Source organism: Bacillus rossius, chromosome 16 (assembly GCF_032445375.1).
Source record: "Bacillus rossius redtenbacheri isolate Brsri chromosome 16, Brsri_v3, whole genome shotgun sequence".
NCBI classification, from domain to species: domain Eukaryota; kingdom Metazoa; phylum Arthropoda; class Insecta; order Phasmatodea; family Bacillidae; genus Bacillus; species Bacillus rossius.
This window is the reverse complement of record NC_086343.1, coordinates 20627016-20647711: the sequence shown is the minus strand read 5'-3', so window position 1 is coordinate 20647711 and position 20696 is coordinate 20627016. Positions and strand designations below refer to the sequence as shown.

The 20696-nt window shown below is 42.1% G+C and overlaps 2 protein-coding genes across 2 annotated transcripts in view; one reads left to right on the top strand and one right to left on the bottom strand.

Moving 5' to 3' along the window:
* The window catches only part of LOC134540034 (p53 and DNA damage-regulated protein 1), a 46196-nt gene extending 29857 nt beyond the window's left edge, over positions 1–16339 (bottom strand). Inside the window, exon 1 of the mRNA XM_063382475.1 lies at positions 16124–16339. Within this exon, the coding sequence (XP_063238545.1) occupies positions 16124–16148 (25 nt within the window). The 5' untranslated portion in view covers positions 16149–16339. The remainder of the gene's footprint in view (positions 1–16123) is intronic.
* The window catches only part of LOC134540032 (G-protein coupled receptor Mth2-like), a 70795-nt gene that overhangs the window by 15514 nt on the left and 34585 nt on the right, over positions 1–20696 (top strand). The window contains exons 2-3 of the mRNA XM_063382470.1: positions 14277–14524; positions 16183–16368. Coding sequence (XP_063238540.1) covers positions 14277–14524; positions 16183–16368 — 434 coding nt within the window. The remainder of the gene's footprint in view (positions 1–14276; positions 14525–16182; positions 16369–20696) is intronic.

Sequence of the window (20696 nt, the reverse complement as noted above, 5' to 3'; positions counted from 1 at the left end):
TATTTTGGTGCTAACATATTTACTGCGCTCTAGATTAGGACATAGGACATCACATTTATAGACACTGCAGTTTTTTTAGTTTTTTTTTTTCGTGCGACAATGTGTCGTTATTTACTTTATGATGAGGACACTTGTGTAGGCCCGTATGTCAGCATGTTGGCGTCAGTAGTAATGTAAGTGTTATTAAATACATGTGTTAAAATTTTATATTTAAAAGCTAAACTTATTTCTTACATCCGCTAGAGTAATATCAGAATCACAGAGTAACGGGAAGTGAGTAGGTAACGGAGTTGACATGTGTGACGTATGTACCAAATACTGCTCTATGGCACGGCGTTAAAAAAAAGTTTCAATTTGAAACATCGTTACAGCCAGATACAGAAGGCAGCAACAGGGCAATATTTCATATACTTTCCAATACTTTTGTAAACGTTTACGTACTTTCTCACACTTTTGCCTTCTTGACATACTTTTTGTATACTTTATATACTACTGCATACTTTCACACGCTTTCACACACGTTTTCATTTGCAACTCTTCAGCTCTGAGATTGGATCCGGTACTAAGCATTGTAATTGTGACAATTTGTATAGACATTTCCAGTAGGGTTATGCGACGTATTTTAGCCGTCATAAAACCCATTAATTCATTCGTAGATTCCGATGGAGACATAGGCAGACACTAATAAATACAGGTATATTTTTCAAAGCACGCATGATCACCCGTGTTTCTATGCCTCGTTTCTAAGAAGCTTCATGTCTGTATTTTTTTGACGTGACAACGTCCAATAAATCGATGAACGCCGGCTGCACGCACGAAAAAGTGTCCCGTTACGCTCATTGTTCCGTTACGCTGTGTTCCGTTACGCTGTCGGCGAGTGCAGTAATATTAGGTTATGTTACAATTGACTAAAAAATTATGATGATTCTTATAATTGATTATAGATATTTGATTACAGTTTATTTATATGAAAACTTGTTCATAATTATATTTAAACTTTATAGCTAAACGCCAGTTTTTAAAATTAATTACAAGTCATCTACACGTGAACTGTTTCGTCGACTGTTTATAAAGTGAAGTGAAAAGTTAATGGGGTTTTCATTGCTTATTACAACAACAATTTCGGCATTAAAGGTTAATTATTCTTGCAGTTTAAAAATCTGATTACTAGTATAATTTCAAGTATTTATTCTTTTATTATTAAAATAAAAATGATTCAATTTTATTCATAAAAGTATGCAATAATTTCATCAATGTTTTGTTATGACGTCACGTTAAACTATCGTCGGTAAACCGACTTTACAGACAACCAATTTTTTTTTGCTTTTTTTTTCTCCCTCCATCCGAAAAAAAATATTCTGGTTTCCCGTCACTGCAGGCGGCCTGAATGAGAAATGTATTTTCTCCTGGGCATTCGGTGAAGGGTGACGTGTTGCACTCAGGTGATCGTGACGGGAGGAAATGAGGAAGAGGGGGGGGGGGGGTTTCTGGGAAATCGGCGCAGAGTCGCCGGCGAAGGTCGCGCGGAGGAGAAAGTGTGACGTCGGACCTGGGAACTTCGAGCGGCAAAGAACGCTGGAAGAGGCCGAAGGCCTTTCCACGCCCGGAATAATTGATTCAGTTCATTCAGTTAAACACATTCCAGTTCTTATCTCCGAACACCCGGGTACACTTCAGAGATAGGATTCTTTCGAAGTTTATTAAAAAGACGTTTCACGTACTCTTCAATTACGAGACTTGCTCAATTTTTTTTTTTCTTTCCTAAGAACCGATTATTGAAGTTAACTTCTTTTGCAGCTGATACACCGAGTGAAAAGGTTTTTTTGATTCCCCTCGATAACATATTTGGTTGTATACGGCGAAATAAATGCATTTTGTTTATTCTAACAAATATTTTTTTTTTTTTTTTAGAATGAACATGATTTGTTACCCGCCAAAATTCGTTAGGCCAACAAAATATTTTGTTTCAGTGAGAAAAAAATTTGTTTCGCCACATATGAACCAATGTTTATTTTATTCAAACAAACCCCGTTTTCTCTGTGTAGAGTGAGCCGAGGCGATGACGTCATAAAAGTGCAATGCTCCAAGGGTAACGAAAAGTGCAACGCGAAAACACGCATAACATGTTGGCCATCATTGCCGATAACACAGATGGCAGCAGCGGCGATCGATGGCGTGTTTGCGTTATGTAGCGCACCTGCGTACCTGCACACTTACATACCTGTACACTCGCCTGTACCTGTACACTCGTATACTCGCACACTTGTGCGCGTGTTTCATGTATTTGTGTACACTACGAATGTACTATCTCTCTATCTGCGAAGTTTCACTTTTAAAGCACTTGGTGGCTACGCATCCATTATATGTATGTGTATATATATATATATATATATATATATATATATATATATATATATATGTATGTATATATATATATAAAGTTGTTCTCATTTTTAATTATTGTTTACAATTTACGAACAGAAAACCGCTTTAACACCTCCTATTGGTCGTTTAAATGATCTAATTGTTTTATAGTTAAGCATACAGGTCGTGTTTGGCTTAGCGGTCAAGACTGCAGTTTATGTACAGCCATGCCGGAACGGGAGTTTCCCTTGTGAAATTGGCCTCTCAGATTCTCAAAACAATCAAACAACACTTATTAAATTTAAATAAACCATTTGTAATATTTATTTTATTGATTTAATTTTAATCACCTGTTGAAAACCAAAATTACAAATGTAAAATAATTTAGGAAACTACCCTCCGACTGTGTTAACGGGCCCGCCTAGTAGGGGTGTATCTGTGTAAGTGAGGCGGGATGATAAGTGCGACGCTCGCTGGTGCATCCAGCACGGTATCGCCTCTAAGCGCAAGGCCTTGAACTGGCGCGCAGTCTTCTCGTCGTGCGTAGGATAACCTGTGACATCTGAGCGGTGACCATTACATAACATGGCGGAGAAATGAAGATAAAGGTGTAGTGTAAAGGCCCTCGAGAGTGCTTTCAAGAATCTTCACCGGGTGTTTCACGCCTGAAAATCCTCCTGGAAACACGCGTTTTAGCCATTTCCACTCCTCTAGTAACACAGTTTAAAAAACCGAGCACAGAAACAGAGCTACTCATCTGCCCTCAGTGCATTCTCGAATGCTTTTCGTAAACAGACACCACTCTGATGTATTGAGCAGTTTTCGAATCGCGTGGTTTATTCTGAAGCTTTCTCCAAGCCGTAAAATCCCGCAGCTAGCTCGCTGGGTCATTTGGGATGCTCTTCATTTAGAAAGCGCGGAGAGGTTTGTGGGTGTGGGGGGGGGGGGGGGGGGGGGGAGGGGGCGGTGCTATTGACACTCTTTCCCCTGCAAACTGTAGCCTTAATGTCGCATGACTTGCAGGACGTGTAAACAAGAACTGAACAGTCAGTTTCGACACGAGTTGGTTCGTTTTGTTCAAGCGGTTTGTTGGCGTTCGCTTGAGGTCTAATAAAACATTCCACCAACAACTTGCCAAATTTGTTGGGATGTGGTTGTGCAATAATTACCCCCTTCAATCTTGAATGAAACGTAATTATAATTATATTATTATTGATAGAGACCGGAAAAATTCGCGAATTCATTTCGCGATGGGCTAAAATGCAAATCGTTATACCTCAGTGCTGCCTCTGCTATTGGCTCAAAACTCACTTGGATGACTCTGGGCCACTGAGAAACACCCAACCAAAGCTTTATCGAATCACAGGCTGCTACGCTGCGGAACGTCTCACAAGACAGCAGCCAATCAGTGGGTGGCATTTGACCGAGTGTACGTAGAATTATGGAGTTCATCCTACAGGCCATTGAACCCGCGAATTTTTCCTGTCCCTAATTATTTATATAATTAGAACATGTTATATTATAATTAATATAATTATAATAAATTATGGATTTTCCTGCGATGATCTCGAGAGGAACCACTGGAAACCGAAATGAGAATGGCGGGAACTCTTAGTTCATTGTCGCGCCACCGCGCCACCTTGCTGCTTGAGAATTGATGAAGTACCACGGGCAAAGATAAGGCCGCTTACCCCTCCTCCCCCTTCTCATTTCACACCTGCCCCCTCTCCTGCACGGACATATCCTCAACATGCGTGATGATGATGTAAGTGCGCGCTTCTTTCGCCGAATCGCACTCAGCAGATTACGTAAAAGCTCGCCGTTATCGTACGCGAGAGTGAATTCCATACGAAATAAATTTATTGCGTGTTGCGTTTATTTTTTTTTTTTTTTTGTGATAACGTAACGCCACTACCGAATACTACACAGTAATAGAAAAAAAATTAAATCGGCGTGTATTTTACCTGTATGCCGACGATACATGAAAGTGCAAGAGAAAGCGCAAAACAAAACAAAAAAAAAATACCTTAATCAGTCATCGCAACTTTTATCTCGACAGCGCGTACGAAGTTCAAAAGAGTCCTTGTTTATTCTTTCGTTATGCGTGTTTCGCAACGTGTGAATGTTCTGCACGACGTCTTATTACGTCACTTCCAACTTAGTTTACATAAAAAATTTTGACGTGACAACGTCTAATAAATCGATGAACGCTGGCTGCACGCACGAAAAATTGTCCCACTACGGATGTGTCCTGTTTTGCTCATTGTACGCATGCGTGGCATCTCTCTTCTACTCGATTGGAACAACAATCGATTTGACTTTTCAATCATATTTTCGTCGTTTGAATTATTAATATTATGTAATTTAACGATCGTCCACCGATTTGCAGCCGACAATATATTTTTAATTTCCCGCCTACCACTATAAGAAATTAATATGGCAGACTACATACGTTTTTAAAACTCCCACAGCACAAAACAAAATGTTTATAAATATATATATATATATAACACATCTGAAACAATAATTTTCTATATGGCCTCGTGGCTGTCTGGTCAGCGTCGCTGAATACCAGTTCAAAGGATGACGGTTCGGATCTCGGCCGGTGCGATTTTTTTTGTACTTGTAAAAATAAAAAAAAAATTGTACATTTCATTTTACTCCTTTGTATCCATACAAAATAGTGATAATTCAATAAAAATGATTCAATTTTATTCATAAAATGATGCAGAGGTAGATTTTATCATACAAAAGATAGAAAAATTAAAAAAAAATTCTTCCTCAAAGAATGTAATATTTTTAATGCCTAAATGGTTTGGTTGCAAAAACCTATTACGGCCCAGTCTCAGGCCGAATATGATATTTCCTTTTCTTCTGGATCAATCATTTCATCAATGTTTTGTTATGACGTTGTCACGTTAAACTATCGTCCGTAAACCGACTTTACAGACAACCATTTTTTTTGTATTTTTTACAAAATATTTCTTTGGGAACAAGTCTCCAAAAAAAATTATATTACGTAACGAAGAATTTTTTTTTAAATTTTACATGAATTTATGTAGAATTCATATGTATCCCAGTGTGAATTTTAGAGCCTAGGCAATGTCCGTGATAGCACACAAATTACACGCAAACAGTACGCCAGCCGCAGCTAACATACGAACACTACACAGTGGCTCGGAACATTCCATAAGTTCGTTCTTTTTTTCCCCTCGTTTTCTACCTATCGACAATTTTCAATTCCAAACGTTGCTTACCTAAATACAGTAGGTAACTGCTCCCTGATGATGGCGACTGCAATGTCGACAGAAACGTCGGTGAATTATTCGCCAAGGACACAGTAGGTAACTGCTCCCTGATGGTGGTGACTGCAATGTCGACCGAAACGTCGGCGAATTATTCGCCGAGGACACGGCATACAACCCAGAAGCCAAGCTACTTCAATGAAAATACTTGTACTTGAAGATACAATTTTTTTTTTTTTTTTTTTTTTTTTACCGTATTTAGAACACAAACAAACATGGCTAGCACCGCAGAGAAATAACTAGGCTTGTTTTGAGACGAGAATTGCCGAGCTGATCCGTACGGGTCTGTCTCCATCTGTGTGCCGTTGTAGAAACCCTGTCCCGTGAGACCCATAGTCCCCACAAGCTTTGAATATATATACTGTATAGAAGTCGCCAGCCCAGGTTAAAATTTCTAATACGGTTTGAGGTAGTTGGTTAATTCACCGCCGCAATCGCCACCATCTCTAGGGCATCGACTTGTGGCGGTCCCTAGCGGACAAGTGTCGAACTCTTTAAACACCCCTTCCCCATCCCGTTGAACGTCCTCGAGCTGCAGTGAATGATAGATGGGGGGTGCGGGGAAATGACAGCGGGTGACAGCGCTGCGCTCTAACGTGTAAATAACAACTAAGACGATACAGTGCGTTACGGCAGCGCACTGCAGCGGTGAAGTTCCCAAGCTGCTCGTCATACTCTTCTGAAAAACGTAGAGTAAATCCTATCCACTCGCGACTTCTATACAGTATGTATATTCAAAGCCACAAGGGTGGGTCTGGGTGGACCCCTGGGTCCAGGACCCGAACCCAGCCCTGTTTATTTTCATCTCAGCGTGTGAAATAAATATACATACTCGCTGTGGTTACTTTAAAGTAAAATACTTGTATAAATAAAGCTTAGTTTGGACTTATGAAATAGTAACCATAATTTTACCCTGTATTTTCAGGTTAAAATAACATTCTGAAAAGAGTGTAGGTAAGAAATAACCATGCAATTATAATGTAGCACGTGAAGGTAAAATTTGGGGTGGGATGGGGGGTGTCTGCGATCCTGGGTCCAGGGCCCGTAATCGAATGTGGAGGCCATGGTGAGACCCGTCTCCGTTTGTGCAACGGGTCTAACTGTTACTCGAACGAAGATAGAACACAGCGCAGAAAATGGTAAACTACACATCGAAACGTCATCGTATCCGTGGTTCTCTTGGTGGTCGACAGATGCCGCCACAACCGGCGCTGGTAGCGCGCGCATCCAACTGTTCTCTGCGTGATTTCCGTCGACACCTCGGCAGCGATCCTTCACCGCCCAGAGCATTCGACGAAAAAAAAAAAAAAAAAAAAAAAAAGAACTTGGAATTGTACGTAGCACATTAAAATACACCCGAAGCTTATATCTTTATTCATGTCAATGTTATGAGCTTATATATGAAGCATTTTGAAACATTCTGTACTTCGCATAAACCTTTTTGTGGATATATGTACTTTTCATTCGCGGTTTCACGGGAAATGATTTGCGACTGGTTATATATAAAAAAAGTTTTTTTTTTTGTGAAACTGCAGAAATAATTTTTTTAAAAAAAGTGACGTGTGGTGCTGTTTGGAGGCCGTGATCTCTGATGCGTCACGCATCCTGAGATGCTGATCAGTGGTTCGAAGGCGAGAAAAGTTGTAAATACGTCTCCGTATTATTTAAAAGCAGACGTTGTCGATGCCAGGAAACATCCTGTACGTCAACATTCGCCAAGTGTGACGTGCAAGTCACCCGCGTTGATTTTCACGCGCGCGCGTCGGACTGTTGGTAGTTCTGCGTCAGCTCGCCTAAGGCCCCTTCCGCAACGGCAACGGAAACGTAGAAGGATCACGCAAACGGGGACGGATATCACAGCACGCAGACGGACCAGCTCGGCAATGCTGATCTCTTCCGTTTACGTTGCTCCGTGCGACCAACAGAAGCCGAGTACTTGGTTACGGTTTGTTAATGTTCCAAATATGTAAAAAAAAAAAAAGATTCAAGTACAAGTTGTTAGCAGAGAGCTGTCCGGTGTTAGTATCCTGTGTATTTTATATTGCGTTGGTTAGGTAATTCCTGTTTTAAAAAAATTAATTATCCAGATAAGTGACTAGCAATAATATGCATAAAATGCATTACACATTTTTAGGTCCTTCAGTGTTATTCAATATAAATTTTACGTAACCTATCATTACGTAATATAAGCTATGTGTTGTAAAATAGTGTGTACATACATGCTGCTGGTCAGTTGTGTTGTAGAATAATAATTAAATTCTGAATTTACTGTCGATACCGACACGATTGGATTAAACACGAAATTTCTTTGGCTGTAAATTAACGCATGAGAACTCGATTGTGAACCGATCTCACATAGGGTGGCCTGCTGTGCACTCGCTTTCAGCGCCTGATCACGAACCCAGCTCCGCAAACCATAGAGTCGGTGCGCAGCAGAGAGTGTGCGTGTGTTGACGCTGCCTGTTGACGACTCTGAGAGACCTTGCGGCAGCGAGGCCAAGCCTTTTATTGCGAGGATCGCGCGGCTGAGACCGAGATTCGCGGCGGGTCTCTGAAGGAGATTAGGTACGACGCACGTCGAGCTGGTGTCGTGAGGGCTACCCCGTCAGTTTCTCACGAGTACCGAGAAACAACCACGTTCAATACAGTCCTAACACACTTTTGAACTCAACCGTTAAGGGGCCCGCCTCGTCAGGGGTGTATGTGTGTTAGTGAGGCGGGATGATAAGCGCGACGCTCGCTGGTGCTTCCAGCGCGGTGTAGCCTCTAAGCGCAAGTCTCTGAACTGGCGCGCATTCGTCTCGTTGTCACAGGATAACTGTGAAATTTGAGCCGTGACCGTAACATTATATGGCGGAGAAATGAAGGTAAAGGTGTTATGCAAGTCCCTTAAGTGCTTTCAAGAATCTGTACTGATTGTTTTATGCTTAAAAATTACTCTAAAAACACGCGTTTTAGCCATTTTAACGCTTCTAGAAATACAGTTTAAAAACTTCATCCGAAATTAAAAGTACTTTTCGGTCCTCAGCGAACTCTTAAATGCTCTTCGTAAATAGGCCCCACTTGGATATCTTGAGTAGTTTTGAAATCGCGTTGTTTTTCCTGAAGCTCTGCACACCGTATGTGTGCCCAGGTAGGCTTAACGGAGCAGTATCCTAAATTATTTTGTTTCTTTTATCTCCTGTTACGAACAGGAGAAACCAGACCGCGATGCCAGGTTCGGAGCTGGCTGGCGGCCCTGCACGGCCACTGACGTCACGAGCCAGGTCACGTGCGGTCCACTAACGTAAGGCATGCCACGCGTACCTGGCCGGATTACAAGAGTCGTCGCCACCCCCTACCACCTCCGCTCCCCGCGCATCGTCCCACCTCAGGGTCCTATCACCTTTAGAGGCCTGGGAATTCCGGGCTTACAGAGGCCGCCGCGTGGAGTGGCGTGAATAAGCATCGTCATTCTGGATGTTTCGGGCGTCGGGTTGGCCCGGGATGACGCGACTCGTCAAAGCCGCTCTCGTCGGTTCGAGAAGGGCGCCACAAGTATATAAGCAGCGACGCCGAGTTCCGCGACAGTTCTGAGAGAGTTCCGGGCGAGTTACGTGAAAGAAAGAGAAGTACGACATTGACGAAGAGAGTGAAAGACCACCCCGAGAGTGGCACGATGCGGAGCGACGGGATCGTGAGAGTGCAACTGAGTGGCGCGAGACAGTGTGAGTGGACAGGCGCGAGGTAAGGGGAGAACCACGGTCGAGCCCAGCTCCAGTGAGGAGTGCGAACTGCGGACTTGACAGACATTGAGTGACTGGCGAATAAACATTTTTAAGTGCCTGTGATTGGTGATGGGACATTTTAAGTACAATCATTTATTAGTAATGTAAATATTAGTAATGAATAAAACTGTAATAAAACTTGATTGGAAAACTTAATGGTGGGCTATGCCTTACGAAACCAGTTCTCCCCACATAGGTCATAACGATACGTCCATATTTAATAGCCAAATAAACATGAATTTTTCAGGGTTTTGGGAAAACTTATATTTATATATTTATGAATGATATACTAAAAAAAAAGTTTTAACTTCACATACTTTCATGTTTTCGATACATGCTAGGACTGATATAAAAACATTACCTTTAAATTTTTAGTAGAAAAAAGCCGTTTATAAACATTAAATACGAGCTGAATTACTCGGCGTTACCAGTGTCAAAACACCTTTGGCCCTTTGGGAGCTGATTTTCGGATAACTTGTTCTTAGTTGGAACATCACTGCCGAGTTTCAAGTCTGTGAGACCTTTGCTTGAAAAACGGAAAAATTTTTAATGGAGACGAAGGAAGCATCAACGATTATTCGTGCCTTGGGGTTTTTTGACCACAAGCTGGAATTTTGGTCTTTAACGCCCCCAAAACCACCCCTTAGATGGGTTTTTAAAAACTAATGAGGCACGCGTTATTTTATTTATTTTGGAGATTATATTTACAAAATTTCATCATCGTAATTTCGAAAGAAATGCTCTCTTCATACAAACTTCACCCCTTTAGTTATGACTTTCTAAGTTACTGCGTTTCTAAGTTATGTGTTTTTAAGTAGAGGCAGGAATAGAGACGCCTTCTTGGTTTCAATTGTTTTTATCAAAACTTTTTTTTTTTTTTAATTTTTGAAATCTGACTTTTTTAAAGGGTAGTAGGCCTACACAATCTAATGGCATATTGACTGACTGCTACAAATAGTTTATCCTGTGACGTCATTGGCGTTCGGTATTGAATTAATTTTTTGGAAGCGGATGCAACTGAAATGATACTGCTAGCGGACACTACGTCATAAAGTTTTAAAATCTCTCAGTGTGGAGAGCTTCATTTTAAAAACCACACGAATCTGGAAAAAAGTGCTTAGATATATCAGAGAGGCGTCTGTTTAAGAAAGGCATTTAAGAATAAGCCAAGGGCAGATGAGTAGATCTGTTTCCGGATTTCGATACTGAACTATATTTTTGGAAGAGCGAAAATAGCTGAAATGCGTGTTTTCAGAAAATATTCAAGCATGAAAACACCCGATAAAGAATCTTGAAAGCAATCGAGGTATTTACATTACTCCTTTATCTTCATTCCACCGCCATATAATTTTATGGTTACCACTCAAATATCAAAGTTGCGCTAAGCACGACGTGAAAACTGCGCGCCAGTCCACAGCCTTGCGCTTAGCACTAAGCGAGCCCCGTAATATATGTGCCACTAGCTGCGAGAGGGTTACTGTCATAGCTTAGAAACACACAAGACAGAATTTTCTAAGTTATGCCTGTTATAAGTTGTGTGTTTATAAGTTATGACAGTTCTAAATTGCGTGTTTATAAGTTATGACAGTTCTAAATTGCGTGTTTTTCAGTTCTAATAGTTCTAAGTTGTGATTTTTAAGTTACGGCTTTTCTAAGTTATGTTGTTCGGCGTTGTATGTTTCTAAGTTATGTGTTTCTAAGTTATGTGTTTCTAACTGAAGCTTTTCTAACTGAAGTTTTTCTAAATTATGGCATTTCTAAATTGTGATAGTTATAAGTTACGGTGTTTCTAAGTTGTGTGGTTCAGCGTTGTATGTTTATAAGTTATGACAGTTCGAATTTGCATGTTTCTAAGTTATGTTTTCTAAATTATGAGTTTCTAAATTTGTGATAGTTATAAGTTACGGCGTGTCTAAGTTACGTGGTTAGGCTATTCTGTGTTTCTAGGTTATGCATGTCTACGTTATGTGTTTCTAAGTTATGATCGTTCTAACTTATGAGAGTTCTAAGTTATGTGAAATTTTTTTCCCTGGAATTCTAAGTAAGAGTGATGACTGTTCTAAGTTGCGTGTTTGTAAGTTGCGTGTGTATTCCGCCGCGAGGGGCAACACGCTGTCAATGTACGGACTGGTAGCAAGGCAGCCTCGTCAAGCCTCGCGGTGACAGCGGGAAACGTGTTAACGGCCGCCGGTTGCGTGTGTGCGCGGCGAAGGTAGACACCGCGACACCGGTCCCGCCCATTGGTGGTAGGGCGGGGGGGGGGAGGGATGAGGTGGAGGGGGAGGGGTTGGGAATGGCAGGGGGAGTGGGGGGAGTGGGACGAGGAAGCGAGACGTCACGCGGACAGCGTGAACCCCCGGTTGTACTGGGTGTTTACGAAGGACCTAGTTTATCCTGCCGCCCATTCTCAGGCTCCTTCTCACACGCCATGTCGCTTCTCCCCCTCCCCCCTCCCTTCTCTATTTGTCTCGTCATTACTTTTATTTAAGGGCTATCTTTAAAATTTTATCTCGACACCTCCCTTTCATCATCAGTTGTCCTGTCACAAATATTTGCCCCCAAATATTAGTTTACTGTAATACAGTAATATATTTTGTATATAAAGTCGGGCAAGTGATGATAATGACGATTACTTACTCGACCTTTTACACCCGTTGCATTACATTTAAGTGAGTATGTGTTGAAAATGTTTGTGTCAGAACTACAGGCGCAAGGGAGTTAGCCCTTAAGTAAAAGTACTGACGGAAAAAATGAACAATGAAAATCAACATTGGCGTGTGGGACAGGTCCAGGATTTGATTCCTGGGTGCAGTGGAACGAATTATTTCTGATTCGTTGTTGGTTGTTGTTTTATCCTTTCGTCGCAATAGCGAACCACCGCAACGAATAGCGAACCAACTTATTCCCTAGCTTCTTACCTAGATTTTTTTTAATCCGACCCTAATGCTCGAGCGAGCGGCGGACTTGGGGGTACTTTCGAGGAATGATCGGGGGTTAGTGAATCGTAGAGATTCCATTGAGATCCACAACTTACAATCACAACTTAGAAAGTTTTATCTTTTGGAACAGCCATAAATTAGAACTATAAAAACACATATGAATTAGAACAGCCATAAGTTAAGAACGAGCATAACCTAAAAAACACTGCAACTTAGAATTGTAATAACTTAAGAGGGATGTAAGTAAGACGCAAACCACGCCGAACCACAACGCCTAGAACTTAGTTACACCACCAACTTAGAAAGTTACATCTTAGAACAGCCGTAACTTAGAATTCTCAACAACAACAAAAAATCCACATGAATCAGAACTGTGATAGCTTAAACACAACGTGGAAGTATCATAAGTTATAAAGACGTAACACCGTACCACGTAACTGCGAACAGGAGAAGAGGCATAATGTGGTATGTTCGCGAGCTGAAGCGTCATATTTATAATCATTTCTGGAGTAGTGGGATGTTCAAAGCGCGTGGACGATAATGTAGACGATATTTATGAAGAAGTAGCTTGGCTTCTGGGTTGTAGCCGCGTCGTTGGCGAATAATTCACCGACGTTTCGGTCGACATTGCAGTCGCCATCATCAGGGAGCAGTTACCAGTCAGTAGGTAACTGCTCCCTGATGATGGCGACTGCAATGTCGACCGAAACGTCGGTGATTTATTCGTCAAGGACGCTGCTACGACCCAGAAGCCAAGCTACTTCAGACAATGGCCGCGTAAGCCTGCGATGTTGATGATGTCCATGCAGACCTCAAGCACATAGACGGGGCAAGTAGGGTAAACCTGGGGTAATTTCGTGATAAAATGTCATTTTATGATCATTTCAATGATACCAATAATATAAAGTCTTTGTTTAGGATGTTAGCATTTAGTACACACTCATTTTTATTAGTTATATTGTGTTTTAAATTATATTACATTATTTTTGTTATTTATAATTAATATTTTGTCTTTCTGTATGTATACGAGGTTATTTCGTGACTATACCTTGATAATTTCGTGATAGTTTACTACTCTGTTAACTACATAAGAAAAAATTCCAACAATGTGCCAATTAATTTTCGTGTGTTATTTTTTGTCCAGTTTTACATGTTCATTGTCTCCAAAACTCACTAGAAATAATGTTTAACATTTCCTTAAATTGAATAGTAAAGATGAAATAAAAATTCCTCCGCCGAAAAGAAATGGAACATTGTTTCAAAACAAATTAACTACTATCAGGTGGTCGCTAGCAGAGGGTGTGTGTCCGCTCTGGCTAGGGTTACCAACTATTTCACCCTGACCATAAGGGACACTGAACCCCACCTAATAGAGCGGGGTCCCCCCCCCCCCCCCCGGAAAAATTTGAATTTCTAGATGCAAATTGGTGATATTTTAGCAGTTTTTGTATCTGAAAATAAATTATGCACCTGGTTGAAATATTAAAATTTTTTTGTATTGGCCTAATAATTTGTTCAGTGATGAATTTAATACATAAAGATATGATAATAAAGATTACTTTATCCGTTTTCAACTCAACACAATATCGACATAAACATAACAGACTAAGCGCGGACGAGTGATGCCACCTGTCGGCGTCAACATGAACCATTTGGTGGCCAGTGAACTGCGGAGTAAACGGAGCCTCGCAATATCGCAATACATATAACAGGTGGTGCGACGCAGGCGGGAAAATACTTTTTTTTCAATTTTATGCAGGTGTGTGAATTGAACTTTAAACAAGATACGGGAAATATCACGTCCCGTCCTGCCTACGTACGGGATAATTCTTTTAGTCACAGAATACGGGAAATCAGGTACAATACGGGACGGTTGGCAACCCTAGCTCTGGCCCTGGCAGGTACCGCCTGGAGCCGTTCGACAGCGACGACGACGACTTCTTCCTGGAGCGGAACGGTTCGCTGCGCGTGCCGCGGCTGTTCCCGGGCCGCCGGCTGTCGCCGCGCGAGTACTGCCTGGACGCGCACCACGTGGCGGGGGGAGGACGCGGCGAGGCGGGGGGCTACGACGTGGTGCTGCCCCTACTGTGCTTCCAGCGGGCCGACGAGCCGCGCGCCTCGTCGCTGCAGTTCGTCCTCTACCCCGTGGGTGAGCTGAGACACATCCCCCCTCCTTCACCCCCGGGACTTGATCACGTTAGCTAGCGCAGAGCGAGACGGGTGGGTTTGATCGCGCCCCCGATCCCCGCCGATCCATTTCATTACTACCACATCCACGTCACTTCCATTTCGTGGTATCTTTGAATATATATACTGTATAGAAGTCGCGAGTGGATAGGATTTACTCTACATTTTTCAGAAGCGTATGATGAGCAGCTTGGGAACTTCACCGCTGCAGTGCGCTGCCGCAACGCCCTGCATCGTCTTAGTTGTTATTTACACGTTAGAGCGCAGCTCTGTCGCCCGCTGTCATTCCCCGCACCCCTCATCTATCATTCACTGCAGCTCAACGTCGTTCAACAGGAGGGGGAAGGGGTGTTTGAAGAGTTCGACACTTGTCCGCTAGGGACCACCACAAGTCGATGCCCCTAGAGATGGTGGCGATTGCGGCGGTGAATTAACCAACTACCTCAAAACCGTATTAGAAATTTTAACCTGGGCTGGCGACTTCTATACAGTATATATATTCAAAGGTGGTATCTAACGACCTGTATCCATCACTACCACATTCACATCACTTCGTTTAAAAACATTGCAGTCAAATCACGTGAGCGTGACCCTTGTTTTTTTACTTTCTTTTTTTCTTTCTTTCAGTAATAGTGAATTCAGCCTTGTAAGTGTTTGAATTGAATGTGTTCGGTCTTGTGTGCATTGTGCTCACACTGTTTGTTCCTGTGCTATTATCACCCTCGAAATAATGCACTGACCCGTATGATTTAAATTTATTATTTGTAGACACTTAAAAATTTCGGTTTATTTTCTGCTACCAGGATATAGCCGTACGAATATCATCGTGATTATGGTCAATGTTGTTATTGTAGACTGGTGAAGATTTAATTCAACAATGGACGAGTTCAGCGAAGAACTTTTAACTAATACATTTTCAGGTTGCGTGGTATTCTGCATGGCATTGGGTTGAAGGAATTCAGAAATGTGACAACAAAAAAAAAAGCGTGGACTGAGATAGCATTTTCTTTTTTTCGCTTATACATAGGGGCATGCATATTTCGCGAAACGATTTCGAGACTAGGTAAAAGTTAAAACACTGTAGCATCGTATGTGTAACATCGTCTGTGTTTCGTGATTAGGTGAGTTTATTTCAGGTACATATCGATTGTTACAACACCAATCACTGCTATTCAGCTTGGAAACAAAAACACGTCCTGAGTGGCTCGGTCAAATAAGGCAAAGACTTATCTCGCAGACGGTCGCCAATAACAAGGAAGAAACCGCTAGCGCGGGTGCACCTTGTTGCAGTCTAATAGACGTTGAGACTTTTTCGCGAAAAATGCCTGCCCCTACTTATACACTGCTTTTAGTGCATTCTATACAGCATTTTATGGAAGTACTTGGCTTGGAACGACTTACCGACAGCCAAATTCGAAATAGTCAGGTTAATTAATTGTTGTGGTGGTATAGTGACCCTTCGCTGTTAAATCTGTCGTGTTCGTCGTGGCATTGTGACTTAACCTATATGGCCCAACATTTAGCTGGAGGGTAGAAAAAATAAACAGCTTCACACACTTACCGTGTAATGGTGCAGATGTAGCCATCCCCTGTTGACTGAGCGCGGCTGTTTGACGGCAGGCCTGCTGATCTCGGTGCCGTTCCTGCTGGCCACCATGCTGGTTCACTGCGCCCTGCCGGAGCTGCGCACCCTGCGCGGCAAGACGCTGTCGTGTCACGTGACGTGCCTGGCAGCTGCGTACGTGTTCCTGGCCGCCGTGCAGCTGGGGGGAGACGGCTTCTCCGAGCACGCGTGCGTCGCCCTCGGTGAGCACCGCCCCGCCTGCGCATGCGCGCTGTCCGGCCCCTGCTCCGTCCGCGCAGGCGCACTGTCGGAGTTGGCGGCGCTACATTTAACTCTTCTGTCGTTTCGTTCCGGGCACCATTTTGATCTGATTTTTTTTTGTCCTTGAGATGCTCTGAAACGACCGACGGGAAAGCCTACAACTCACGTATTTTCGGTACCCTACCACGTTCGTGCAATTTCGGATTTCTCTCAAAAATTGAAATTTAAAAAAAATCGAAGTGTTAGGTTAGGTTAGGTCAGGTCAGTCACAACATGCTTGTTTTCATTGGGAACTTCTGATTTAGCGGCTGAAGTGGCGTTAATACCAAAACGCAAAAACTTCGGAAATCTTCGGAAATTCTTGCAGGGAACCGAAACTACGTGAGTTGTAGGCCTCCCCTGAAAACGACAGATAAAGTTCCTAAAATATAAATTTAAAAAAAAAAAATGATAAAAGCGCGAATGCATGACAATAAAAGTTTTTGACGCAAATATTCAGTATGTCAACAAAAGAATGTCTCAGTTTAAAACAATTTTAGGTGAGCGCATGCGCGAATTCTGCTTTGTTGTTTTCTCGCTTGCAGCGTGAAAGAATTTGCTCTTTCACAAATAAGTAGAGAGTGGACCTGTAAACTTTATTTGGCAACAGGATGGATCCCCATTGGAATCTCTTTTTTGTAAGTGTGTGGCTGAACGTCGAAGTCCCTGACTTTTGAATTGGTCGTACTGGTCGAGACGACAGAGCTCTTTTTCGCTGGCCTCAACGTTCACCTGACATAACGCCATGCGATTTTTTTTTTCCTTTGGGGTTTTATAAAAGATCATGTCTACGTTCCGCCGCTACCTAATGATTTTCCAGAGTTCAGAGACAGAATTTAAGAGGCTATTGCTTCCATTCTCCGGATGTGTTAACCAAATTGAACTTTTAAGTTGGATGTGTGGCGTATAGCTAAAGTTGCACATATTAAAAATTTGTAAAAAAAAAAAAAGATAGTTTACCTTCAATTTATGTATGATTTGTTGTAAATAGCCTAAATCATACTTTTATAATTAATATACCATTGAAACTTTGTAAGAAGTGCATTGAAATTAAAATCAAAACACATTTACATTAATCTATATTTTGGATAAAGCTCGGGAGCATCAGATGCGTCAGACAAGCGAATGTAACCATGCCCACAGAAAACGCATCAGACAGCATGGTCGGACGACACGATCAGACAGATCAGACGGACGTGGCTTGGAGGTGTTTGGGAAAGAGTTGCAATGAGAGGCTAATGCCATCCATTTCAGCATCAGCGCCATCCTTTTCCCCTCAACCCATTCGGCTAGCTGGTGGTTGACTCAGGGAAAGAAGAAAAAAAAACATTCGGGAGAGTACCCCAAGGCTATCACATCTCTGGGACCCCTCAGAAAAACCCAGAGAGTCTGCGGTCTGGCCGAAGCGCATCCAGCTTCTACCAGCTGTCCAGGCTGGTGCCGGAGCTGTTTCACCGCTCACTGCCAACGCCAAGTTGCGTGAGTGGGAACTCCTCAGGGGCGTGGTGTAAGCGATCAGAGCTGCCAACTGCCAGGTCGAGTCCTCGCCGTGACATCTGGTCCCAAGTATCAGCGAGGGTCATCCCACACTCCTGACTGGATCCTTCAAGCACTTGCGGGCTTTGCACGGTCTGTTGGTCCGTGAGCTATCATCGGCCCCGGTGCCCCGGAGCTGACAGCTGATTCCGCCCGGTTTGATACTACGGTGTTCGGATCCGTAACCGATTTTCAGAACCGAGAACTTCGGCACTAGTCTTCAAAGAAACCGAGAATCCCTGGTACGTTAGGTACTAGGTAGTTTTTTTTTTATAGTAGCCGTGCAGAAGTAGGTGATCGAAGTAATAATAGTTAAGTTTTGAACTATGAAACACGTTTTAACAACCAAAAGTTTAAAAAAAATTGAAAATTTGCGTTACAAGTTTTTTATTTCAAAAAGTATCTAGGAACGTTACTCTCCAACCTGTAACTTTTGGGGGAAAAAATTTAAAAAAAAAATCGTTTCAACGCATGCAGAATAGCAGAATGTTTAACTTAAAATATTATTTATTCTTTTCATAACAAACTAGCACGCACACAACAGTCTGGCACGGCAGACACTCCCCTCCCCCCGGCCTTAAAGATCGCCCTCGCCAGAGGATAGTAGCAAATGAAAAGTAACCTTAGCGCGCAATAAAAACCAAATTTTATGCGGTCGATTTCCGAGTTCCGAAAGTACAGAAAGAACCAGGAATCAATTTTAAATCTCCGGTTCTTCTTTTATTGTATCAAAAGTACCGGGAAATTCCGGGTTCTATCATCGGGACCGGGATTCCTTGGTTCTGAACCCTAGTTGTGTGACCTTTTTCCAGAGCAGAAGACGTGCCCAGACCAGCCATTACCATTACACCTTTGCATCTTCACGGTGATCCAAGGCCTTTGGGACCCGATGGCCTGAGGGCCCGGCAGTGCTGACCCCTTCCCCCTCCCCAACCTAAGTGAAGCCTTGATAGTTGGCAATTATGTCATCGAGGGTTTACGCTTAAATGTGTGTCAGGCAAGCTTGGTTTTTTTCAGAAGAGGCTTGTCACACCGGAAATAGTTTAACCTAATCTCCCCGGTGCCAAGAATAGATAAAGAAAGTAGCGGCACTTGTTCGATGACTGTATCAGTAGGATGGGTGTGTCATATCGGTATTCTACAGGCTGACAAATATGCCTTATTTTAAGAACAAATGTGATGAGCTAACTGCAATATTTTCACGCACTATATAAACTCGTTGAGTGGGAAAACTGAAATGTTCAATTAAGTGTAAAAAATTACTGGACATATTTTCATGAAATTTATCTATGGTTCTAATAAAATATTAGATTTTAGGTGGAGACCATTATATATATATATATATATACGCACACACAAACTAGCTGATGTATCTGTGCCTTGCTACGGAAGTCTACAGGCAGAACACACTTTTAACTGTTCATGATGAATCGAATTCTGAAAATTCACTTACCCACCCCCGTTCAGACTTTTTTGGGAATCGATTTCCGTAAATTAAGTTCTTGGTGGATGCTCACGTAGAATACGGAACATAACCTGCAAAATTTCAAGATTTTAGGTCTTCGGAGTTACAAAGAGACTGTCACCCGTTGAAGTCGACATTTCGCGGACAGTAGTCCAACAGTTGTCTGAACCTCCCTGAAAACCTATCACGACATCGGGAAGCCTAGGATTCAGTTCATTCCCGAACACATCCGAAGTTCGTCGCGCGTGATTTCACGGTCGGAATATGAAACACGAAAATTATAAATTTTAGAGAATATCTTAAATGACGCAAACTAACTTTTATTTCAGTAATGATGAACTAGACGTGAGAAAAAATACCATAAAATATTTCGAGAATTTAATTTATGTAGCACACCTAACATAACATCTGTTTTTACTTTAACAGAAAAAAAATCCGAAGATGCACGAACGTGGATTATTCGTGAGTCTAACTTGAGGTCAAATTATCCAAAGCTTTATAAATTAATTAAATCTTCTTCTGGTTGCATTCCCTTAAGGGGGGGGGGGGGGTTCTTGAAGAATAATTTTTGTATCTTCATTTAAAGTATATACGTGCGTTAATATATATTATACACACAGTTAATATGATTAAAATATTTCCTAAACATTACTTTCCTTAAAAAAATTTTCGGGGCATGCCTAAATAAATATAGACATTTATAATTAGACATTCAAAACTATCTCTAACTCCGACGGTTCGATTTCATCATGCAAGAAGAACCGTCAAGACACTTGAATGTGTTCTTTTGCAGCGACGGGGTTTTTAAGAATATTATATCTGCTGTTCCAGTTCTTCATATTCTTCTGATTCATCATTTGAATTGATGTTTTAGTTTCTTATCGTATCGTACGTGACCTGGAATATTATTTTTTTTCTCTACTTCCATACCCCTATCTCTTCTAGCTTCTATCCTCACTGACTTGAGGTCAGTGAAACTTGAGGTTTTCTCGCGCAATATCGCGCAATATCGACACTCGCTTGTTTGAGGAGTCGACGTTGTTTGCGGAGCGCGTCTCCGCGATACACCCGCTCCAATGGCTGAACCAGGCCCGCGGCGTGAACGGACGATGACGTAGGCTGACTTCCGTCCACTGCATGAGCATACTTTGGGTATAAACCCCCCCCCCCCCCCCCCACTTTCCACTCCAACCCCCCCCCCCCCCTGGGAAATCCCTAAAAAAAATCGTAACTCTCACCCCAAAAGGAAAGAATTTTAAAGCAAACAGT